Source organism: Rattus norvegicus, chromosome 6 (assembly GCF_036323735.1).
Source record: "Rattus norvegicus strain BN/NHsdMcwi chromosome 6, GRCr8, whole genome shotgun sequence".
NCBI classification, from domain to species: Eukaryota; Metazoa; Chordata; class Mammalia; order Rodentia; family Muridae; genus Rattus; species Rattus norvegicus.
Window position 1 is genome coordinate 30,872,783 of NC_086024.1, and position 24,646 is coordinate 30,897,428.

At 45.6% G+C, this 24,646-nt stretch overlaps 2 protein-coding genes across 2 annotated transcripts; both read left to right on the plus strand.

The window, feature by feature from the left end:
• Nucleotides 1-748: 748 nt before the first annotated feature.
• Nucleotides 749-20,953, plus strand: Ppm1g (protein phosphatase, Mg2+/Mn2+ dependent, 1G). The gene is made up of 10 exons (NM_147209.2): nucleotides 749-992; nucleotides 14,443-14,512; nucleotides 14,950-15,035; nucleotides 15,463-15,595; nucleotides 16,912-17,327; nucleotides 18,299-18,430; nucleotides 18,729-18,963; nucleotides 19,257-19,386; nucleotides 19,815-19,917; nucleotides 20,341-20,953. Exons 1-10 carry the CDS (start codon nucleotides 873-875, stop codon nucleotides 20,542-20,544), a joined length of 1,629 nt encoding a protein of 542 aa, NP_671742.1. The 5' UTR covers nucleotides 749-872; the 3' UTR covers nucleotides 20,545-20,953.
• Nucleotides 20,954-21,370: 417 nt separating this feature from the next.
• Zfp513 (zinc finger protein 513) lies at nucleotides 21,371-24,632 on the plus strand. Its single transcript, NM_001012110.2, has 4 exons — nucleotides 21,371-21,632; nucleotides 21,881-22,036; nucleotides 22,794-23,381; nucleotides 23,469-24,632. Exons 1-4 carry the CDS (start codon nucleotides 21,578-21,580, stop codon nucleotides 24,293-24,295), a joined length of 1,626 nt encoding a protein of 541 aa, NP_001012110.1. The 5' UTR covers nucleotides 21,371-21,577; the 3' UTR covers nucleotides 24,296-24,632.
• The last annotated feature ends 14 nt before the right edge of the window (nucleotides 24,633-24,646 follow it).

Consider the following 24,646-nt stretch of genomic DNA (forward strand, 5'->3'; position numbering starts at 1 on the left):
ACCCAGTCCTCCTCAGTAAGCCTCCCCCAATGTAGTTTACATTCCCTCAGTCCTACAGCCTTGTAACCGCATTCCCTTCTCCCGCGGCTTAACGCCACCCTCTGGCACCTTCTCCGAGGGTCTTAAATCTACAGTTGGCGAGAAGCATCTCATTCCCGCCTCTTTGCTCTCGTTTCACCCAGCACTGCAGCAAGCAGTTTCTACCCTGTATTAATTCGAATTTTCTTCACAGACCTAGGTCTCCGCTTTCCTTTGTCAGTACAGGCCTCACAGAGCCTGGCCAAATACCGCGGAAGCGCAGAACAAACGCTCGTCAACTTTAATTGAAACGAATCCGGCGGGGTTTGTCGGAATCTGACGGTGTGTGGAGGGAAAGAGGGAGGGACAGGGCTGACAAAAACCGCAGGACGCGACTGGAAGCCCCAGGTACCACACAAAAGAGACTTGAGGCAAAAAATGCTGAAGGAACAGCCCTAGAGTAATGCACAGCTGGAGAGGAGATGGCCGCACATTGTCGCCGCTCCCTCCGGCCTCGTCCGTTGGTGGGCGTGGCAATCAGTCTCGCGGGAGCGGCGGTTGGGCGGGCCGTTGTCCCCGAGGGCGGGGCGAGTTGCTAAGGAAATGACCGCCCGCAGCGGCTCACCGCGCCAGTAGGGCGGGGCCTGTAGTAGCGCGGTTTCCGCTTCCGCCCTCTCCCCGCTCCCGTCCCGTTACCGCCTCCTAGCCGGCCTCGCGCCTTTCGCCGGCACCTTGCGTCGGCTGCGCAGCCGGGCCCGCTCCTTGCCACGCGCGCCCCCGGGGGCCCCGGCTCCGGCGCCGGCAAGGGTCGCGTCCCGCTCACCTGCCCCACAGGCAGCTAGCCATCCGCCGCCATGGGTGCCTACCTCTCTCAGCCCAACACGGTGAAGTGCTCCGGGGACGGGGTTGGCGCCCCGCGGCTCCCGCTGCCCTACGGCTTCTCCGCCATGCAAGGCTGGCGCGTCTCCATGGAGGTGAGACGGGGCCCCAGAAGCTGGTCACTGCATGGCAGGAACCTGACAGAGAAAGGGAGCGAGGGGGATGGGGTTCTCCTCAAGCAAGGGTCCCTGACGAGAGCCTGCAGCCGCGGTGCGGGAGGTGGCGGCGAGCGCGGGATCCGGGCGGAGAAGGAGCGGCTGGAGCTTGGGGACCGCGGCCTTATGGCTAGTGGCTGCGGGAGCCCTGCCATGTGAGAAGAGGCACCTTCCGCCCACTGGCCGCGGTCTCTCCGTACCTTCGCGCCATCCTCTGGTGCCAGCCCAGCCCTCCAGGTTTACAGGCGGCATGGGGTGTAGTTGTCAGAGTGAAGAGGGAAGACTTGCTATTTGTTCGCTTATTGGTCGAATGGATGTGAATGACTGGTTCGTTTTTATTCTTCAAATATGTGATGTGGCAGGCCTCTTGGGGCTACAAACTTGATGGCGAAAAGGAGCCCGGGTAATAATGTGCTTCCCATTCTTAACCCTCAGTTGCTTTTAGCCTTAGACACCTCGTGTTAATTTCAGAAGCCCCGCTTGACCTTCGAGAATTGTCATTCGTTAGTATTCTTTTCGAAACCTTTTCCGACCTTTGGGAAAAGAATTGTGTCCGTCATTAGGCTTGCTTTTATTTTATTTTTTAAATATGCTTGCGATTTTTTTTCTTACTCGATTTCTTTAAAACTTACTGAGTTGTCGTTTTTCTGTGCCTATAATTTCGTTTACTCGATTTTCAGCTTTTTCGTCAATCTTTTTCGTCACCATTTACGAATAACTTTTTTTTTTTTTTTAAGAAGAATCCACTTTGGATGAAAGGGGAAAAAACCCGTTTGGATTAATAATGTTGAGCAGATGTGAAACTACATTAAACAGGGAAAACTGGGTGGTAGGATGGAAGTGAAAAGATGGACAATGTGTCTTTGAGAAATTTTGTGTGAAGTCTAGGTAGAGGGACTAGTGAAGTGCTGTAATTATGTCTGGAATCGAGGGTTTATCCATTGAGTAGGTGGGCTACAGGTAACAGCCAAACAGTTTCCCTTGGGGATTTTTCTCAAATTCCCTCACTCCTCCCTGTGGTTAGCTCTGGAATGACAGTGTGAACCTAAATGGTTTGTTCTCAGACTAAAAATTTATTCTCACCAGCCTTTGATGATGGCTCTAGCATTATCTAGGTCTAGCGTCTAGATGAACAATTTCAGGAAGGAGAGGGTCCTACTCATCTGGCTCAGCACTCACATGTGACAGCTTGGAAATTGAGGCCTAGAAAGATCAGGGTACTTGTACCTTGATACAAAGAATTTTATTAAGTTGTTCAAGACAGTAGGTGCTGTTCCTATAGGTGTGGAACTGAAGTACAGCTTTCCTATTTCTCAGCGGCACTGACTGGGTAAAGTTAGAGATAACTGAATATAGCTTCAGAAGGAAGGCCATGGGGATGGCCCAGTGGCTACGAGCACTTGCTGTTCTTACAGGGGACCAGAGTATGATTTTCAGTGTCCATGTCAAGGAGGTCACAACTACCTGTGATTCCAACTCCACCGAATCCAGTGCCCTCCTCTGGCCTCTGCTGAAACCGCATTCTCTCGGGAGTGGGGGGTGGGGTGGGGGTGGGGGTGGGGGTGGAGATGGGGAGGGGCTTAGCAGGAAAGCCTTGTTAGTCTGGCTAGTGTTTGCATTGGCTATGGTGTTCTTTTAGTCTCATCTCATAGACTTTTCAAGTTTCTTGTTTCTTAATTTATATTTATGTGGAATGAAATGGTTTTCCATTTTGGGGGGGAACTCTTTCTAGTTTTCTTTATGAATTGTTACTTGAGTGTTTTTAGATCTAGGAATTCTGTGATTTCACTTCTCTGCCAAGCCTTTCCCTTTGTTTTTTGGTTCCTCCATTGGTGATTGGAGATGTACTTCATTTTGAGTGTAGAGCTGTTTAGTGTGTAGAATTTTGCTCAACTGTTCTTGAGACCCTAATCTTCATTCCAAAAGTCAATCTGAGCATTAAAGCCTTCCTGCTGTGCTTTCCCTGGACTGACTTTTGTTTGAGTAAATATGTCTAATCTTGAAGTACTATTTCATTTCAGATCCTTTTCTGCTTCATGGATACTTTCTTTGTAGGTTTGTTTCTTCCCTGAAAGTATTACATAGTATCTTTGCTATTATAAGGAAGTTACAAAGATACTATAGTTTCTAGTCTCAAAGAATCAGACAATAAGATCTTGACCTAAGAGTATGTATCCCTCAATAGGCCAAAAAGGTGGGGAAGCGTTATGCTATGTCTTGGTTCCTCTTTTCCTGAGGAACAGGTTTGATTCCACCAATTTACATTGTTGCCTTGATTCTAAAGACTGGGTTCAGGTAAGGTTATATTAGTGTACCCTACAAAAGTTACTAAAATTTTGACACAGCCTTAGACCTGTTTTACTCCCTCTCTTGAAGCAAGGGTGGTGGTAGTCATCAAAAGCTGGCATTTTATACCTTCTGCCTCTTTGCAACCCTCTTGCTGTGGAACTAGAATGGGGGGGTGGTGTCAGTACTGTAATGATGTTCCCCTTTGTGGTTTGGAGGGATCCTCCAACTTGAGGTATCCTGTGGAGTTAAGAGAAGGGGGGAGAGGTGCTGAGAAACAAAAAATTGTGAGGTTTTGGTGACTTACGAGAAGTTCAGTTTAAACACAGTGTACTGTTAAAAGGAAAAGGAATGTCGAGGCTCCTCTGACAGGAGGAAAACAGTTTTGTGGAGAGTTGGGATTTTACAAAATTCAACAAACACTTCCCTTTTAAATTATTTAATGAGTGTTCTTTCTGCATGTATACCTGGATGCCAGAAGAGGGCATAGATCCCATTTCAGATGGTTGTGAGCCTCCGTGTGGTTGCTGGGAATTGAACTCAGGACCTCTAGAAGAGCAGCCAGTGCTCTTAACTGCTGAGCCATCTCTCCAGCCCACTACTTTCCCCCTTTTAAAAAACTCTGTCTGTGTCTTTTTTTTTTTTTAAAGCATTGTTTGGGTGTGGGTATGCATGTATTATAGCACACATGTGGAATTCAAAGGACAGCTTGTGGAAATTTTATTTCTGTTTCTACCATGGAGGTCCTAAGGATTGAACTCAGGTTGCCCAGACTTGGTGGCAAGTGCCTTTACCTACTGTTAATTCTGTAGCCTTTTTGAGAAGCTGAGGAGAGGAGACAGGGATTTATTATGTAGCCCTGTCTGTTCTGGAACTTTCAGGTATCCTGTCCACCTCCTGAGTGCTAGGATTACAGGTTTGGATCACGGTACCCTATACGGTATTGGTATGTTTTGAGTCTTAATTTTGAGTGGTCATCATAAAAGATTATTGAAGGGTTGAATAGATGTTATCTCAGCAGATAAGAGCAACTTGATGGGGGTTGGGGATTTAGCTCAGTGGTAGAGAACTTGCCTAGCAAGCACAAGGCCCTGGGTTCGGTCCCCAGCTCCGGTCCCCAGCTCCGAAAAAAAGAAAAGAAAAAAAAAAAGAGCAACTTGATGCTCTTCCAAAGGACCCTGGTATGGAGGCTAACAACAGCCTTCTGTAGCTCAGTTCCAGAGTATCTTACACCTTCTCCAGGCCTTCTTGGGTACCAAGTGCACCTGTGATGCACAGATAATTCAGGCAGAATGCCCATACACATAAAGATAATCTTAATTTTTTTTTAAAGAACATCTTGAATTGAATATCATTCTGAATAGAAAACTCTCAAGATGCGTTGCACGATTTATTTGTTTTGATTGAAATGGTCTTATATAACCTGAAACTTACTGAAGTTGACCTTGAGCTCCTCACAGGAGTGTCTCTGGTTCCTATAGAAGTCAGAAGAGGGTGTTGGATCCTCTGGAACTGGAGTTACATATAGTTGAGTCACCATGTTGGTGCTGGGAACCAAATCCAGGTTTTGGTTCGGCAAGAATAACCAATGCTTTTAGCCAATGAGCTATTTCCTCCATCCTCCTAGCTATGACATTTTAAAGTGTCATTGATGTATTCTGACTCATTCCATCCTTTTTTTTTTTTTTTTTTTAAAGATTTATTCATTTATTATATATAAGTACACTGTAGTTGTCTTCAGAAACACCAGAAGAGGGCATCGGATCTCTTTACAGATGGTTGTGAGCCACCATGTGGTTGCTGGGACTTGAACTCCTGACCTCTGGAAGAGCAGTCGGGTGCTCTTAACCGCTGAGCCATCTCTCCAGCCCCATTCCATCCTTTTTTAATAGCTGAATAATGTTTCTCCTAATTCTGTTTCTTCATTGCTGATAGGTGTTAAGATTTGCACATTTGCCTACATATGTATACAACTTTTTGTGTGGAAAGAAATCTTGGGTATATACCTAAGAATGGAGTTGCTATGAGTGATATTAGGAAATGTATATTTGCCCTTTCCCCATATTTTCTGTCACATTAAAATCCTTGAATTCATCAAAGTAGTGTCTTTTGTATGCTAATGAATTGCATGATAGCTGGTAGTTCCTTTGTATCTCTAGGATGAGGACTTGTCACAAGAAAAAGTGATGTGCAGTAGATAGTTAGGGCCCTTCCGCACACATCCTTAACCTCCAGGGACAGTAGAGGGGCTGATTGATTAATGGCCAATAATTTCATTAACACCAAAGGAGTTCAGGGGGCTTACAACAGAATGTATAAAGATTCTTGAAAAATGTGATTACCAAAGGGCATGAAAGCTGAGCCTCAGTCTGTTGAGAAAGTTCGATGCCCAAGCCTGGACTCACTAAATACTTTCCTGAATTCAGTGATTTGTACTGGCAAACTGATTGAACATAGGAAGGAGTTTCAGGAACTTCTGTCCACTGCCTGGTGTATAAGGAAAAAACTGACCACTGAATTTTTTATGTATTTTGAGAATACTTTTGAGGTATGTTAATCCCTCACAGATAAGCTCTTACCAGTGTGAGGAGGTTCTTTTTTCCCCTAGTTTGGTTAAGTCCTAGACTTTGTTAAATGCTGCCTTTTTTCTTTTCCTTTTTTTAAATAAGGATTTTATTTTGTCTGTTTATGTGTATGTGCAGTTGCCCACAGAGTCCAGGAGGGATCGTAGAATCACTTGGAGGTAGAGTTTCAGGTGTTTGTAAGCTCCCTAATGTGTGTGGGTGATAGGATTTGAACTCTGGTCCTGATAAAGCAGTAAGTGATCTTAATGGCTGAGTTTTCTCTCCACCCGTCAAGTGCTTTTATTTATGTTTTAAAATCTATTAAGCTAACCATGTGGCTTTGGTGCGCTGCATTAATTTTAAATGCTAAGCCTAGCTGTATTCAGCATATGAATTTTTTTGGTCGTTAAGTATGAATAACCCTTTTGAAGTGTTGCTGGATTTGGTTGGCTACTATTTTGTTGAGGTTTGTTTTGTTTGTTTTGTTTTGTTTTTTGAAGGCTATTTTATGTATGTGAGTACATTGTCACACTTCAGAAACACCAGAAGAGGACATAAAGTTGCATTGAAGATGGTTGTAAGCCACCATGTGGTTGCTGGGAATTGAACTCAAGACCACTGGAAGAGCAGTCAGTGCTCTTAACCACTGAGCCATCTCTCCAGCCCTTGTTTTGTTTCTTTGGTGCTGTTTTTTTGAGACAGGGTTTTTTGGTGCCTTTTTTTTTTTTTTTAAGATTTTATTTATTACTTTGTATAGGAGTACACTGTCGCTGTCTTCAGACACACCAGAAGAGGGCATGGGATGCCATTACAGATGGTTGTGAGCCACCATGTAGTTGCTGGGATTTGAACTCAGGACCTCTGAAAGAGCAGTCGGTGCTCTTAACCACTGAGCCATCTCTCCAGCCCCCCCCCCCCCCCTTTTTTTTTTTAACAGAGCCCTGGCAGTCTTGGAAATCAATTTGTAGATCAGGCCAGCTTTGAACTCAGAGATCCACCTGCCTCTGCCTCCTGAGTGCCAAGATTAACAGCATGTACCACCACCAAGTAACTGGTTTGTTTGGTGTTAGTATGAGGATAATAGGGCCTCATAGAATAGGTTAGAAATATTGCCACTTAATCTATGTTTTGGAGAATATGTGGAGAATTGATACAAGTATTTCTTGGAATCCACAAAGACCCTGTTAGCCTGTTGATAAGATTATCAAGTACCTTATGTGAAATGAAGAAGGTATGATATTGCATGCCTTTAATACCAGCATTCTGGAAGTAGAGGTAGTCGTATCTCAGGCCAGCCTGATTTTTATAGTGAGTTCTAGGCTAGCCAAGGCTATATAGTAAGACCCTGTCTCAAAAACCAAATTATTATTATTAATAGTGTTATATTACATATAGTTCACTTAAACCTTACCATACTATTTAAATTGTGTCTCAATTACTTATGTTACCTAATAGGACCAATTTTATTAATGTTTCTATTAGTAGAATTCACCAATGAAACCATATTATCTTGGACTTTTTGGTGGGGAAAGTGAGTTGTGAATTGTTTGTTTGTTTGTTTTTAATTGTGTTCAGGTCTTTTTGAGACAGTCCTCGCTGGTTGGCCCAAGTTGGCCTCTAACTCACTGCAGTACTCATGCTCCCCATGCCTCCCAAATATTGGGATTGTAATAGTGTATGCTACCACTCCTGGCTAAGATTTTAATTGTTACACATAAAGTTTACATGTTAACCACTTGTGTACAACTTAAAGCTGAATGTGATAGTACGTGTCTAATCCCAGAATTTGGGAGGTAGGCAGGAAGGAGTTCAAGGATTCCCTCTGCTACACAAAGCCCTATTTCACAATGAAAGTGCAGTTTTGTAGTGTTCAGCAGATTCACTGTAGCTCATTTTCAGCACTCTTCATTTTGGAAAACTAGAACTCTACTCACAGGACAGTTCTTCAGTCCCTGAGAACCACTATTCTATGGTCTGTACGAGGACTGCTGTTGCTGCTGCCCCTGCTGCTGCTTTTTCTTCTTCCTCTTCCTCCTCCTTCTCTTCCTTCTCCTTCTTCCTTCTTTTGATGGTAGAGGGATTGAAGCAGGATCTCATTATGTAGCCCTAAATGGCCTAGAATGATCTACTTGTATTGGGCTCTCTGTGTCTCTACCTCCCAACTGCTAAGATTACAGGTATGTACTAACCATGCCTGACTTAGTTTTTATTCTTCAACAAATACATGCATATAATGATGTATTGTGTGTGTCATACCTACTTATGTGCTTGTGTGCATGGGTGCATGTGCTTAAGTAACAGCCAGAAATTGGCATCAGGTGATTTCCTGTGTCTTCTTGAAGCTCTGTCATCATATTTTATGAAATGACACTGAAGAGCTCCAGAAATCTGCCTGTCTCTGCCTCCCAACCCCACACATCCAGGGATAGGGTCACAGATGTGTGCTGCTGCCCGGCTGCTTTGCTTTGTTTCTGAGACAGGGTCTCATTATGGAGCCCTGCGCTCTCTGAGTGCTGGGAATAGAACTCAATTTCATGGTAGGCATTTTACCAACTGACCCATCTCTCCAGCGTGAACACGCCTAATTTTTAAAGTTATATGATATTACATTATCCTTTAGGGCTGTTTGATTTGTTTATTATTATTACATGTATTTCTTATGTGTGTGTGTGTGTGTGTGGGGAGCCATTCCCATGCCATAGTGTACATGTGAAGGTCAGAGGATAGCCTGTGGGTGTCCTCTCCTTCCTCCTATGTGGGACCCATGGACTGCACATCAGGTTTGATGGCAGGTAACTTTACCTGCAGAGCCCTATCACTGGTCCTTTTGTTTGGTTATTTAAGGCAGGGTCTGGTGTTGTCTAGGCTGGTCTCAAACTCATTGTATAGTTGAGGATATTTAATATTTCTTTGGTTTGGTTTGGTTTGGTTTTTGGTTTTTCCAGACAGGATTACTCTGTGTGGCTCTGGCTGTCCTAGAACTCACTCTGTAAACCAGACTGGCCTCATTCACATGCCTGGCTCTGCCTCCCAAGTGCTAGAATTAAAGGCATGTACCACCAATGCCCAACTAATCTTTTTATTTGTTGATTCTCCAGATTTTACCTCCCGTATTCTGGAATTATAGGTGTATGCCACTACAACTGGCTTATTTAAAAAAAAAAAAAGAGTTATTATATTTATATTAGCACACTGTTGCTGTCTTCAGACACACCAGAAGGGGGCATCAGATCCCATTACAGATGGTTGTGAGCCACCATGTGGTTGCTGGGAATTGAACTCAGGACCTCTGGAAGAGCAGTCAGTGCTCTTAACCACTGAGCCATCTCTCCAGCCCCCACTGGCTTTTTTTTTTTTTTAATTAAAAAGATAATTAATTTCCTTCCTAACTGCTATTGAATCTTTTGACTTAACAAGGATTTAGATAAATGTGTATAGCATAAATCTTAATTACGTGGTTGATTTCAAAACAGAACAGTTGTCAGAAGATTGGCATCAGAGAAGAGAATTAACTAACCCTTTATTAATGTGGATGAACCCATTGTTTAGAATGTCAAAAGGGCTGTGGGATATATGACTTAGTAAAACCAAGGTCTAGTAGCCTTACTCAGGTGACTTCATGCTGGGTGTATTCTGAGTCATCTCTTTTAGACATCATAGTAATTATTATATTTCTGGGTGTCATGCAGCAAGTGAAGAGTATATCTTTAAGGTAGTTGTCCTGAGACCTATGGGAACATTCCATCTTTGTTAATCTGTTTTGCATTGCTGTGACAAAATACCTTTATTAAAGAAAAGTCTCAGATCAAAATTTGGAGGTTAAAGCATGATTTGCTCCACTCTGTTGAGAGCCATGTGGCAAATGTTAGGAGTACATGTAGAGGAAATCATTTGTTGTTAAGACAAAGGAAGCAAGAGACTAGAGATGACTCAGGCTCTTTCTGTCTCTCTCTTCATGATAAGCAATCTTGTAGGACTAATACACCCTACCAGACTTGACCCATTCCTGAAAGCCAACATTACTCTGTTCATGAGGTTGGGGCCTCTGCCTAAATCCCTTCTACTGGGTCTTACTTTAAGGTTCTGTTATTTTAAAACTACCACACTGGGGGCCAGGCCTCTATAGAGCATATACATACACTTCTGGATAGCAAACCATATATAACCATAGCATCATCCCGAGCAGACATGGAGGATCTGCTATATTGTGGTAGCATTTGACCCCAGAGTGCTAAGGAAATTTAAGACAATCTTTGCTTTTGCATGCTGGTTTAAAATCTGGCTTTGGACATAGGACTCCTCTTTCTCATGGAACATTGTATGACAATATGAGGTAGTATTTGTTCAGTGTCCAGTTATTGGTAAAGAAAAGAAATACTGCAGGTTTAGAGCACAGGTATAGTTGGGAAAGGCCCCTTAGAGTCACTGGGATGTAGAGTGTAATGTACAGGGAGGTAGTGGTAGGAGGAAGGATAGGAGAAAAGACCGAGTGTATCCATTCTTTGCTGGGTAGTAGAAGGAGCATTTGTGTTACAAGTGGAGTAGTTGGAAAGTAGCCTTGGGATTAGGACATTGGGTTGTACTCGTGTAAGGGGGATTAAAGCAGAGTAAGACAGGAACAATGTGATGAAAGCTACCCTCTGTGATGAATGGCAGCTAGGAAGGTGAGGACGGACTGCTATGAGGTGTTGCTAGGGCAGTTAAAATTCCACAGCAAGAAATAAGACCAAGGTTCAAGAGATGATTTAAGAGGTTAAGTACACTTGTTGCTCTTGCAGAGAATTTGGGTTCAATTCCCAATATTCACATGATGATTCACAACCATCTGTAACCCTCCTTCCAGGTGCCTTCTTCTGACCTCTGAGCATCAAGCATACGTATGGTATACATACAAACATGCAGATAAAACACACAAAAAGTGGGTTGGGGATTTAGCTCAGTGGTAGAGCGCTTGCCTAGGAAGCGCAAGGCCCTGGGTTCGGTCCCCAGCTCCGAAAAAAAGAACCAAAAAAAAAAAAAACCACAAAAAGTAAAATGAATAAACCTAATATTGTTAAAGAAGATAGATGTAAGGTGGGAGGAAGCTCAATTGTTATCTTTTAATGGAGTCTTCTGTGTTCCTATTTATGGGAGTATTTAAGTGGAAGAGACAGCCTATAGGAACAAGCAGTTAAAAGTATAGAAGTTCAAAGAAGTACTTGAGAATAGAGAGGGGAGGTGGGGGGGGGAGAGAAGAGAGGGGGAGGGGGAGGAGGAGGAGAGAGAGAGAGAGAGAGAGAACAGGAGAACATGAGAGAACCGTTTGGATTGCTCTTATTGACAGAAGTGTTTGATCAGGCTTGAAGAGGAAATGTTAATCTAGACAGAGAACTGGAGGTAAAGGAAATTTAGATAAAGATAGAAAGAGAGAACCTTGGAGTGGAATATTGAAGATGGGTATTTCTGGTAAGGAATATGTAAGGAATATCTTAGCCTGTCAGCTAAGAGTGAGAGAACAATAGCACTGAGAACTGGAACAGTGTGGGAAAGATTGAGACTGGCTGTGTGCAGAGCATGTACAGGCACACACACAAATGCTGAATGGCAGTAGTGGCTGCAGTCAACATGACCTCATATATTTTGTGTCCAACAGTGCTCAGCGTTTCTGGTACATGGCTAAGGAAAGAAGTTGGCAGTTATACAAATTTGGATGAGTTTTTCTTGATTGCTAGAGGTAGTGTCAGAATACTTGTCTGTGGCTTAGGAAAGGACAAAAAAGCCAAGAATAAAGATTCTGAGTAAAGATGTAAGTAAATTAAAGTTCTTAGAGAAAGTGGGGCAATTCCAAATACTGACGCCCATTGATAATCTCACTGAAAAATGAAAGTAGTGTGGAATCATTCTGGGAACTAAGACCTGGGTGTGAGAGGAATCTATTATGGGCATTTCTCCTCAATAAAAAGGACAAACAAGAAAAGTGTGGACCGTGTGCCAACCTTTAGAGCAGAGTATATAGCAAATGACAGTATACAGTGGACTTTTACCTATTTTGTATTATCCTAGTGACCGCCCTGAGATGAAGTGGTTAAACTATTGTTACTCCATATTATAAAAGATAATAAAATTGACACACACACACACACACACACACACACACACACACACACACTACAAGGTAGTTGCCAGAAGATCATGTAGTACCATATACCCTCTCTTCTCTATCAGCTAATTCTATCAACTGCATATCAGAAATATTAGGGACCTCTATAAAAATACAGTGACTTATCCTGTGATCCCAGCACTTTCGAGGATGTGGCAGGAGAATCATTGAGAATAGCCACATAATGGGATCCTCTCTCAAACACAGAACAAAGCAGGCCAAGTATGGGGGTACACACCTTTAATCCTAAAACTCGGCAGAGGTGGGTAGCTCTCTGAGCATGAGGACAGCCAGGGCTACATAGGGAAACCTTGTGTGGAAAAGCCAAAACAAACAGAGTAGGAAGGTATAGGAAGATAAACACCAGCTTAGATGGAAGGGAGGCTGGCTAGCATGGCTCACAGTGGAGGAGTTAGAAGAAGGAGAATGTGATCTTTGGTCTGTGGTACTTACCTAGGTCCTGGAGATGAAACGAAAAGGTACTCTTACTTGTTTCTGGGACACTTTGTATTGATGACCTGAAAAGGGGGCGGGAGGATCCTTTTGTTATATCTTTATTCCCTGCCTTATGATTTATTTTCTTACCTCAAAACTATGCCATAGTCTTAGTTCGGCTCCAATAGAAGAATTACTACATTCAGATTTTCTAAATTTTGATATAAAATTTTAAATACCAGTACCTGAAAGAGAAAGGAAAATTATGGTTGACATTAACTCATGCAAGGTAAGTAACCAAAGTAGTGTTGATTAGCATTTAACCCTCTGTCTGAAGAGAGTTTGGATTGTCTCCAGGGTATGGTGAATAAGCTGCAACACATCCACCAAAGACCTGACAGGCTTCTTGAACTTTGTCCTACTTCACAATATTAGTTTGAGACATTAGAAAATTGTTAGAATACAGTCAGACTTTTTAATGAAAAATGTTAATGTGGCCAGGGCCTTTTCTAACTTCCTTTTAGATGTGCTGTGCCATTGGAATTGAATTTGTTGTAAGAATTCCTTTGTAAATCTAATTTCTCTAAGCTAAAGATAGCTTCTTAAGCTTTGGGAAGAATTTGTTAAGATGTTGCAGTGCTTTTTTTTTTTTTTTTTTTTTTTGGTTCTTTTTTTTTCGGAGCTGGGGACCGAACCCAGGGCCTTGCGCTTCCTAGGCAAGCGCTCTACCACTGAGCTAAATCCCCAACCCCGCAGTGCTTTTTTAAAAAAGTATGTCTGGTGCACTGTTGTCTGGTGCTGTTAAATTCTTCTGTAGGGGTCTCTTTATGTTTCAGGTTTGAGGGGTCCTAAGGAGGTTTTCTTTGACATTTTCTTCCTTGAATATCACTATTTATTCAATAAATAGTTTATTTATCACTATTTATTCTAAAATAGTTTTATCTTTTTAAAAAAGATTTATTTTATTATTTTTATTTATTTTATTTGTTTTATGCGAGTACGCTGTCGCTGACTTCAGACACACCAGAAGAGGGCATCGGATCCCATTACAGATGGTTGTGAGCCTCCGTGTAGTTGCTGGGAATTGAACTCAGTACCTCTAGGAGAACAGTCATTGCTCTTAACCACTGAGCCATCTCTCCAGCCCTGAAGTAGCTTTATCTTTTATCACATACATTTACATAGTTTGCAGAAAGGGTGTTCATGTACCATAATATGTGTGTTCAGAGGACAACTTGTGGGGATGTGTTCTTTCCTTCTATTGGGGATACCCAGACTTAAGTAGGTAGGCTTGTCAGCAGGCACCTTATCTCTGAGCCATCGTCACATGGACTCAGAAGTAACTTTAAAGAGCCTGAATTCTAGACTGAGTGGTGGTGGTACACACTTTTAATCCCAGCACTCAGTAGGCAGAGGCAGGCAAATCTCTGTACATTCAAGGTCAGCCTGGTTGGTCTACAGAGTAAGTTCCAGGAGAGCTAGGGCTACACAGAGAAACCCTGTCTTTAAAAAAAGAAGAGGGGAGGAAGAAGAGGGGGAGGAAGAGGAGGAAAGAAGATGATGATGATGACGACGATGACAATGACAACAACAACAACAACAAAAACCAAAGGGGGAAAAAAAAACAACCAAGAAAACAAAAGAGCCTGCATTCTGAGTCTTTCTATAGCTCCAAAGGGTCAGGTCTAGGCTTACTAAGCAGCTAATATCCAAATAGTCTGTGGACCGAGATCTCCTGGAGAGGAAGATGGACAGAGGTCGTGGTCTGCTTCTGCTTTTCACAGTCCTTTCTCGTGCCCTTCTCTGCCTTGTTCTCCTGTATTATTATAATCTCCTACTTTCCTTTCTCATTTCTAGTCCATGTTTGGCCAGCCAGAGAAGGGTTATGTTACAAAGATATGAAAGTACCTTGTACCTGAGATATAGGAGAAATTGTGTTTGAACTCGATTATGTTATTTCTTCTAGGATGCTCACAACTGTATTCCTGAGCTGGACAATGAGACAGCTATGTTTTCTGTCTACGACGGACATGGAGGTAACTAGCTGATCATATTGGTGACTGTCTAAGACCCCACTCTCAGGCTTACTGATGGACAAGAAAGGGATTCTTTGTGCTTCCACTTTCCAGGATTGAACTAAGTATCGTGGATAAGAAAATGTCGAGGACTTTATTACTGTACTCAGAGGAGGCACCTTATCTCTGAGCCATCAATGTTTTCATGACCATCAATGTTTTATCTCTGACCCAATGTTTTCAGGGTCACACTTTGCCGTTGTTCTTTTTTTTTTTTTTTTTTGGAGCTGGGGACTGAACCCAGGGCCTTGCGCTTGCTAGGCAAATGCTCTACCACTGAGCTAAATCCCCAACCCTTTGCCGTTGTTCTATAGCTAGGTCCCAGGTGTGCTAAGGTGTTCATCACCTATGTCCTTGTGTGGGGACACACTGTTTTGTTAATAAAACCTTTCTTTTAGGGGAAGAGGTCGCCTTGTACTGTGCCAAATATCTTCCTGATATTATCAAAGATCAGAAGGCCTACAAGGAAGGCAAGCTTCAGAAGGTCTGTCTTTCTATACTGTCAATTCTCCACTTGAAGGGTTCTCTCGTATTTTCCAACTCTGGCTTTCTTTTGCACTCTAGCTCCTGCTTATCTATTGCATTTCTTCTTCAAGTGTTCTATGCCCCAAACAGACTGCTTCCCACTTGGATATTTTTAGACTTACCTTATTCTCTCAAGTCTTTAAACCACTTTATCTGTGTGTCTTGGTGTGATTGACACCCCCCCCCCATGTGCATTCCCATTGTGTGCCTACAGCTGTGTGTACTGGGTGAGTGACACACACACACACACACACACACACACACACACACACACACACACACCTGCCCCCTGTGAATATGGATCCCCATGATATGCCTACAACTGTGTGTATTGGGCAGTTGATTTGTATCCACTGGAGTTGTCTTATACTACTTTGCTTATTCAGGCTTTACAAGATGCCTTCTTGGCTATCGATGCCAAGCTGACTACAGATGAAGTCATTAAGGAACTGGCGCAGATTGCAGGGAGACCCACTGAAGATGAGGATGATAAAGAAAAAGTAGCAGATGAGGATGATGGTGAGTGTGGCATCTGTGTTAGAAGGAAATGAGCAGTTGATTATCAGTTCTGAGAAATGATGGCTTCCCAGGGACCTGGGGAATTGTCCCATAAAAGGATATACAAGAATCAACTAAGCTGGCTTATGGGGGCCCACAGAGGCTGAACCAACAATCAGGGAGCCTGCATAGGACTGACCTAGGCCCCCGCATATATGTTACAGTTGAGCACCTTGGACTTGTGAGATTTCTAACACTGGGACCAGCGGCTGTCTCTGACTCCTGCTGGCCCTGGAGACCCTTTTCCTCATTCTAGGTTGCCTTTTCCAGCCTTTATAAGAGGGGAGGTGCCTAGTCTTGTTGCAGCTTGATATGTCATGTTTATGTTTGTTTGATAGCCTTGGGGTGCCTGCCCTTTTCTGAAGAAAAACAGAAGGAATGGATATCAGTGGAGGCACTGTGAGGAAAGGTGGGAGGGAACACTTCAGTCAGGATATAAAAAGTAAAATAAGAAAAGAACCCTGGGGTTGGGGATTTAGCTCAATGGTTTCCGGTCCCCAGCTCCGGAAAAAAGAAAAGAAAAGAAAAAAAAAAAAAAAAAGACTAGATCATACCTTGAATAAATGAAAGTCATTATTTAAAAAAAGAAAAAGAAAAGAAAAGAACCCTATATGGGCTAGATGGTGGTGGTATGCCCTCAATCCCAGCACTTGGGTAGCAGAGGCAAGCAGATCTCTGTAAGTTCAAAGCCAGACTGATCTACAGAGTGAGTTCCAGGATAGCTAGGCTACACAGAGAAATCCTATCTTGAAAAACTTAAAAAAAAAAAAAAAGCCCCATAACCTACACTATATATGTCATGATAAAGAGAAGTGACCTTTGTTCAGTACATAGCTCTAAGCATTTTTACATGTATTATATTTTGTTACTCTAATGAGGTTTTCCTGGTTCCTGTTGTCATGTATGTGCTTTTTTTTTTTTTCAAGATTGAGGCAGTTGTTAGCCTTGATAGCCATATATTACAACTTAGCCCTTCTAAGCTATTATGTGGGCTTTCTGGGCCTCGGTCAGAGTAAAGGTTTCAACCTAATACAAAGGACGGGTACAAATGGGGAAATATAACTGATGTTCTTCCAACTAAGAAAGGAGTAAAAGATCAGAAAAGGCCTACGGAGGAAGACCTGAGGGTTTGCTCTTCTGCGACTCGAATAGTGAGTAGAGCCTTAGATGGGGAGGTAATGAGGAAGTGTGTCCTCAGTACAAAAGTTAGTGAAAGGCACTGGTCTCCTTCCTGTGAGGAGTTTAGTATGGGGCTCTGACTTAGCCTTTTCCTGCAGTGGACAATGAGGAGGCTGCATTGCTGCATGAGGAGGCTACCATGACTATTGAAGAGTTGCTGACACGATATGGGCAGAACTGTCAGAAGGGCCCTCCCCACACCAAATCTGGAACTGGGATAGGTGATGAACCAGAGCCCCAGGGCCTCAATGGTGAGGCTGGACCTGAGGACCCATCTAGGGAAACTCCTTCCCAGGAAAATGGCCCCACAGCCAAAGGCCACACAGGCCCTTCCTCCAACTCAGACCATGGGACTGAGGCAGGCCAAATTGGTGAGCCCGGTACTGCTACTGGTGAGGCTGGACCTTCCTGCTCTTCAGCCTCTGACAAGCTGCCTCGAGTTGCTAAGTCCAAGTTCTTTGAGGACAGTGAGGATGAATCAGATGAGGTGGAGGAGGAAGAGGATGACAGTGAGGTAAGGGCCTGTGAGGGCAGACTCTACTGAGGTTGCTGTGAGGGCCTCTTTGGTACTTTAAGGTTTTTTTTTTTTTTTTTACTATTTCATGAGAGAGGTGTGTGTGTGTGTGTGTGTGTGTGTGTGTGTGTGTGTGTGTGTGTGTGTGCGCGCGCGCGCGCGCGCACACGCGTGTGTTCCTGTATAGTTTCATGGCTTGTTTGTTGAGGTCAGAGAATATATAAATTGCATGAGTCAGTTCTCTACTTCTCTCACATGAGTTCTGGGTTATTGGGCTTGACAGCAAGTGCCTAATTGGCTCTCTCACCCCTTCTTCCTTATACTTTACATCATTTTCCAGTACTCATGTATTCTACATTTTAGCCTTTGAGTACATTGTCTCCACCAGTACAAGTTCCTCTAACCCTCTTACTTTTTCTTTTATTAATCTTATATTCAGAAAAAATAGCTTTTCTTTAAAAATAAACATTCATTTGATTTTGTGTTGTCCGTGTGTGTACCTGAGTACTAGGGCATGCTTTTGGAGGTTAGGGGACAACTTGAGAGGGCTAGCTTTCTCCTCTACCGTGGAGGTTCTGAGGATTGAACCTCAGATAATAGGTCACCAGCCTCGACCCTCGACCCTCTAGCACAACAGAGTGATTTATTCTGGCCTTTCAGGATCTGACTCCTGACGTGATGAAATGGGGAAGGTGTTTTTGTTATTGTAGGTATTTGGGTTTCTCCTTTTCCAACAGTTTATTCTCTGGAAGGTTTTTCAACTGGCTGGCTTGGTCTTCCCCAGGGAAGACTGCGCAAACCCCTGTGCTGAGGACATCCGACCCCAGTTCAGAAAGCCAGTTTGTCATGCTTTTGCTGTTCTGTCCCCTGCCTCAGATTTTCATGATATTGAGATTGGTTGTAAGTTGGGGAAGGTGGGCATGGGGAAGTCTCAATATCCCAGTCTCAGTAGCTTGGAATCTTCCTGGTAGGAATGTAGTGAGGACGAGGACGGCTACAGCAGTGAGGAGGCAGAGAACGAGGAGGACGAGGATGACACGGAGGAGGCTGAAGAGGATGACGATGAAGAGATGATGGTCCCTGGAATGGAAGGCAAAGAGGAGGTGTGTGGGGGAGGGGGGGACTTTGGAAAGAACAGAGAACAAGTACAAGTCCCCTGAGTTTGATGTTAGTCAGTACATCCCCTCGGTGATTTAGTCTTTAATTCATGGTCAGGAGGATTAATTCTGCAGCAGACACTCTTGAGGGTAGTATGGACAGGAATGCTTTGAAGTGGGCAGGAGAGCTGCTGCTGCTTCTGGACTGCTCTTCCTGTTTGTTAAAGCTCTCAGATAGAGAACTGTGTCAGAGGAGAGCACTCGTGCCTAGAAGCTTCCCACGGCTCTGTTTGTTCCTTTTCAGCCTGGCTCTGACAGTGGCACAACAGCAGTGGTGGCTCTCATACGAGGGAAGCAGTTGATTGTGGCCAATGCAGGAGACTCTCGCTGTGTGGTGTCTGAGGCTGGCAAAGCTTTAGATATGTCCTATGACCACAAACCAGAGGATGAAGTGGAGCTGGCACGGATCAAGAATGCTGGTGGCAAGGTCACCATGGATGGACGAGTCAATGGAGGTCTCAACCTCTCCAGGGCCATTGGTAAGGATTAAGAAACTAGGGAAGTCTTGGAGTCTTGTCCTGTGTCCCCAAACTACCAATAGCAAAATTTAATCCCTGTACCCTTCAGAATAATCTCATGCCTTCTTTGTTCTTAAACATCTTTGTGAAATGGTAAGGTTATACTTCCTGTATTCTGGATGATAAAGGCAGATGAGCTCTTTATTCTGAGAGCAGATCTGAAACTAGAAAGGGAGGGTGGACCTTAAAGATTTGACCTACCTCTAATACAAGTCTGGGAGTTATTCAAACTGATCACTGCTCTTACCTTTCAGGAGACCACTTCTACAAGAGAAACAAAAACTTGCCCCCCCAGGAACAGATGATTTCTGCCCTTCCTGACATCAAGGTGCTGACTCTCACTGATGACCATGAATTCATGGTCATTGCTTGTGACGGCATCTGGTGAGCACTGGTGGAAGAAATACCCTTAAACACCCTTATGCAACCTTACTTTTGTAAGGCTTGGAACTACAGTAGGGTAGCTTCAAGGCTGGCTTCTTGGTGAGTTAAAACCACCAATCCTGGGCTGGACAGATGGCTCAGTGGTTAAGAGCACGGATTATTCTTCCAGGGGTCCTGAGTTCAATTCCCAGCAATCACTTGGTGGCTCACAACCATCTGTAATGGGATTTGACGCCCTCTTTTGGTGTGTCTGAAGACAGCTACAGTGTACTCATATGCATAAAGTAATTATTTAAAAAATATTAAACGCCCGCCAAGCCTAAGGCAGCTGAGGAACATTACATGGGTGTTGATGTTTCCTGCATCAGTACTGCTGCCTACATGCCTTTGGTAGGATTAAGGATTCTGACTGTCATTTTTTGACCCAGGAATGTGATGAGCAGCCAGGAAGTTGTAGACTTTATTCAATCAAAGATCAGCCAACGTGATGAAAATGGGGAGCTTCGGTTATTGTCATCCATTGTGGAAGAGGTGAGTCTGAAGTTGGAGGAGGGTGCCTGGTTTACACAGACAGACACTTTTTTTTTTTTTTTTTTGGTTCTTTTTTTTCGGAGCTGGGGACCGAACCCAGGGCCTTGCGCTTCCTAGGTAAGCGCTCTACCACTGAGCTAAATCCCCAGCCCCGACACATCTTCTCTTGATGAGACCAGAGGCTGGGAATAGTGTTAATTAGGAGACACACTAGAAGACCTGATTAAAAAGATGAATCTTTCCTCGTTTCCCTGATACAGTCTTAGGACTCAGAAATTCACAAAAATTTCTGTTTTGTGATAATTGTTGCCCATTCCTTCTCTCCTGCCACCATGTATCAGCAAGGACAAGCCTTCTTATGGTACTCTTGGTTCCCGGGAAGGTGTTCAAACCTGTGGCTAAACTACCTCAACCTTTTTGTAGCTGCTGGATCAGTGTCTGGCCCCAGACACTTCTGGGGATGGTACAGGGTGTGACAACATGACGTGCATCATCATTTGCTTCAAGCCCCGAAACACAGTAGAGCTTCAGCCAGAGAGTGGCAAGAGGAAACTGGAGGAGGCACTCTCCACGGAGGGGGCTGAAGAGAATGGCAACAGTGACAAGAAGAAGGCCAAGCGGGACTAGCAGTCAACCGGACCCTGCCCACCTGGACTGTTCTGAGCCCTTGGACCCGAGACTGAGTTTTGTCCTTTTCTTTTAGCCTTAGCAGTGGGTATGAGGTGTGTAGGGGGCTGGGCGGCTTTCCTCAGCCCATTCCAAAGAGGGCTCTCCCTCTGGACGCGGCAGCCTGGGAGCCTCTGCTGTCCTCTCCAGCCTCCTCCTTACTCCTTGGGCTCATCGACTATCGGTTCTGTGCCTGTGCTCTGTTGTGTTGGAGGGAAGGACTGGTAGTTCTGATTTTTACTCTGTGAACACTTTATTTAAGGACATTCTTTTTTATTGGCGGCTCTGTGACCCCTAGCCGCTTGCACCCGCTCTCTGTTGTACACTTTCAAGCAACACTTTTTCAGACTAAAGGCCAAACAAAAGCTAATCGTGCTCGTAGTGTCCTTTTTTCCTCTCCTACCCTGGCCCCATATGAGGTAGCTGTTGGTGTATGCCTGTGTGTGAGTCCTGAGCCTCTGGAGGGGAGCAGTGTGGATCAGGAGCTGGAAGTAGTAGTTAACTCTTAAGCAAGCAGCCGGAAGGAGGCCATCCTGGCGCTGTTCGCCTTCAGGCATGACTTCCTAGTTCGTAATGCGGAGGGGGCAGGGTACCTTTTGCCTGGTTGGCTGGTCGGCTCATTTATTCAGCTTCTTATTGGCCGGCTAGCAGCGCATCACAATCACTTCCTGGTCATGCTGCGGCTGCGCTCCCGTCTATATTCCATAAACTACGCTTCCCGAGTTGCTCTGCGGTGGCGGAAGCGGAAGCGGGTACGGAGGTACCAGCTGGTCTTCGGAGGGGGGTAGGGGGCTCCATGAATGGAAGCGGCGGCGGCGGCGGGAGCGACCTGAGCTGGGCTCTGGGGCCAGGGCCAGGGGCTGCCCAGGGCCCGCACCGGTGTATGGGGGCGGCTCGTGGACCCTAAGAGCAAGGACCGACGGCTGGGCCGATCTGGGAGGGGCGGGGCCGGGCGGCCTCGGGCCGGAGGCGCGTCGGGCTGGAGCCGGTCACGATGCCCCGAAGGAAGCAAAGCCATCCACAGCCCGTGAAATGCGAGGGGGTCAAAGGTCAGGGGTCAGGGGCCTTGAGCGGGGAGGAACTGGGGTGGGGTCAGTAGAGTGGGCTCAGGTCAGGGTGAAGGGGTACTCCTGAGGGTTAGGGGCGGATGATCTGGGATCTTAGCTCCCTACCAAAGTATTAAAGGAACCTGAGGGTCATCGAGTACGGGAAGTGCAGTTCACAACAGCTGGCTCCCTGGTTCGAATTATGGGAACGGCTTGTGAGGGAGATTCCACAAGCACCCTCCCCTCTTTAGTGGATACTGAAGATTCCTTCGACGAAGGACCTGGGGCTCTGGTGTTGGAGAGTGATTTGCTACTAGGCCAAGATCTGGAGTTCGAAGAGGAAGAGGAAGAGGAGGAAGGTGACGGCCACAACGACCAGCTCATGGGCTTTGAGAGAGACTCTGAAGGTGTGTTTAAGGGTCGTGGTTAAGGATAAGAGGCTTTTGGTAACTCAAGCCCTTTAGAAGGCGGTGTTAGCGACCAAAACACCACTTCTTTTTACAACCTAGCAGCAGCATTTTGGTGAGTTGAAGTTCTGGGTCCGGGCTAAAGGTGGTGTGAATACAAGGGTGGGTAGCCACATTTCTTATGTACCCCTCAAGAGGTTCATGGAAGGGAATTATGTAAATAAGCTACTCTTAAAACTCTCTGGCTAGTAGCAGTAGATTCTTTTTGTTCTGAGGTTTCAGTTTCTGCCCTTAAGTCTCTCCTCGTTTATTTCTTGGGTATTTTTTAAAGTCAGAGGAAACCATATAAAAGAATCTGCCCTTTCTGTGTAATTTGCACTACATTGCTCCCACTTTCTCCAAATTGTGCCTACTTGAGATGGCTTTCATTTCATAATCAGCCTTATATAAAAAGGAGCCTTACTAAACCAGGGTTTACAAAAAAGATCTTGGGGTCTTTATATTTTTACTTATCTCATATTGTTGCTTCACATCAGCCTGTACTCCACTTCAAGCCTGTGATATTTTCCATTTGTTGGAAATGATAAGTCACCCCTAGTGTTAGTAATTAGGCTCAAATAGAATGAAATCAAAGGTGAGGCAGAATAAGTGGGGCTTTTTGTGAGAAATGAGAATTTGGAACTCAGTCTTGAGCCATGTTGATTGGTTTCTTTCTTTTTTTTTCTTTTTTTTCCTCCTTCCTTTTCTGTTTCACCAGGAGACTCTCAGGGAGCCAGACCTGGACTTCCCTATGGGCTGAGTGACGATGAGTCTGGGGGCGGCCGGGCACTAAGTGCGGAAAGTGAAGTTGAGGAGCCAGCGAGGGGTCCAGGGGAGGCCAGGGGTGAGAGGCCAGGCCCAGCCTGTCAGCTGTGTGGGGGGCCGACAGGTGAGGGGCCGTGTTGTGGGGCAGGAGGGCCGGGTGGGGGGCCCCCGCTGCCCCCACGGCTACTGTACTCATGCCGCCTCTGCGCCTTCGTGTCCCACTACTCGAGCCACCTGAAGCGGCACATGCAGACACACAGCGGGGAGAAGCCGTTCCGCTGTGGCCGCTGCCCCTACGCCTCAGCCCAGCTCGTCAACCTGACGCGACATACCCGCACCCATACTGGCGAGAAGCCCTACCGCTGTCCCCACTGCCCCTTTGCCTGCAGCAGCCTGGGCAACCTGAGGCGGCATCAGCGCACCCACACAGGGCCTCCCACTCCTCCCTGCCCAACCTGTGGTTTCCGATGCTGTGCTCCACGACCAACCCGGCCTCCCAGTCCCACAGAGCAGGAAGGGACAATGCCCCGGCGATCAGAAGGTAAAAAGAGCACCAGAGATCTTGGGACACTGGTAGGTAGCAGTAGGGATACTTGGATTAATGGCCCATATCTCATTGTTCCCACAGATGCTCTCATCCTCCCAGACCTGAGTCTCCATGTGCCACCAGGTGGTACCAGTTTCCTGCCAGATTGTGGGCAGCTGCGGGGTGAAGGGGAGGGTTTGTGTGGAACTGGATCAGAACCACTGCCAGAGCTACTGTTCCCTTGGACCTGCCGGGGCTGTGGACAAGAACTGGAGGAGGGTGAGGGCAGCAGGTTGGGAACTGCCATGTGTGGGCGCTGCATGCGAGGAGAGTCTGGAGGGGGTGGCAGTGGGGGGCCCCAGGGCCCTAGTGACAAAGGCTTTGCCTGTAGTCTATGCCCCTTTGCTACTCACTACCCCAACCACCTGGCCCGGCACATGAAGACCCACAGTGGTGAGAAGCCCTTCCGCTGTGCCCGCTGTCCATACGCCTCTGCGCATCTGGATAACCTGAAACGCCACCAGCGCGTCCACACAGGAGAAAAGCCCTACAAGTGCCCTCTCTGTCCGTATGCCTGTGGCAACCTGGCCAACCTCAAGCGTCACGGTCGTATCCACTCTGGTGACAAACCTTTTCGGTGTAGCCTTTGCAACTACAGCTGCAACCAGAGCATGAACCTCAAACGTCATATGCTGCGACACACGGGCGAGAAGCCCTTCCGCTGTGCCACCTGTGCTTACACCACAGGCCACTGGGACAACTACAAGCGTCATCAGAAGGTGCATGGCCATGGTGGAGCAGGAGGGCCTGGTCTCTCTGCCCCTGAGGGTTGGGCCCCACCTCATAGCCCACCCTCTGTCTTGAGCACTCGGGGTTCAGCCGCCCTGGGTGCTACTGGTAGCAGGGCTCTTCACACAGACTCACCTTGAGTTAGGTTCTTTTTACCTGGGGCCCTAGGAATTAGCCCTACGCCTCCTGCATTTTATACAAATGGACTAGAAAACCATCTTTCCCTTTCTCCCCCGCTGGTCAGGGGCTCCACACAGAGTAACCTAGGCATTATATGGACCAGCCTGAATCCCATGGTTGGGGCCATATAGACCAGGGGGCCTTGTCTTGGCTCATGTACCTGATGAGCTAAGTGATTAGGACCTTGGATTCACCGCCACTGCTCCCAGGGGCCACGGATGAACTGGTTGGGAACTGCCCAGCCTTTTACTGTTTTAACTTATTTCAGTGCTTTATAATAAAGGAAACACTAACAGAGCCATGTCTATATG

Coding starts and splice junctions, on each gene's coding strand:
- Zfp513 (NM_001012110.2), top strand. CDS start 21,578: ATGCCCCGAAGGAAGCAAAGCCATCCACAGCCCGTGAAATGCGAGGGG. Junction 21,633..21,880: donor GAAATGCGAGGGGGTCAAAG/GTCAGGGGTCAG, acceptor TCCCCTCTTTAG/TGGATACTGAAGATTCCTTC. Junction 23,382..23,468: donor AATGCCCCGGCGATCAGAAG/GTAAAAAGAGCA, acceptor TTGTTCCCACAG/ATGCTCTCATCCTCCCAGAC.
- Ppm1g (NM_147209.2), top strand. CDS start 873: ATGGGTGCCTACCTCTCTCAGCCCAACACGGTGAAGTGCTCCGGGGAC. Junction 18,964..19,256: donor CAACCTCTCCAGGGCCATTG/GTAAGGATTAAG, acceptor CTTACCTTTCAG/GAGACCACTTCTACAAGAGA. Junction 19,387..19,814: donor ATTGCTTGTGACGGCATCTG/GTGAGCACTGGT, acceptor TTTTTGACCCAG/GAATGTGATGAGCAGCCAGG.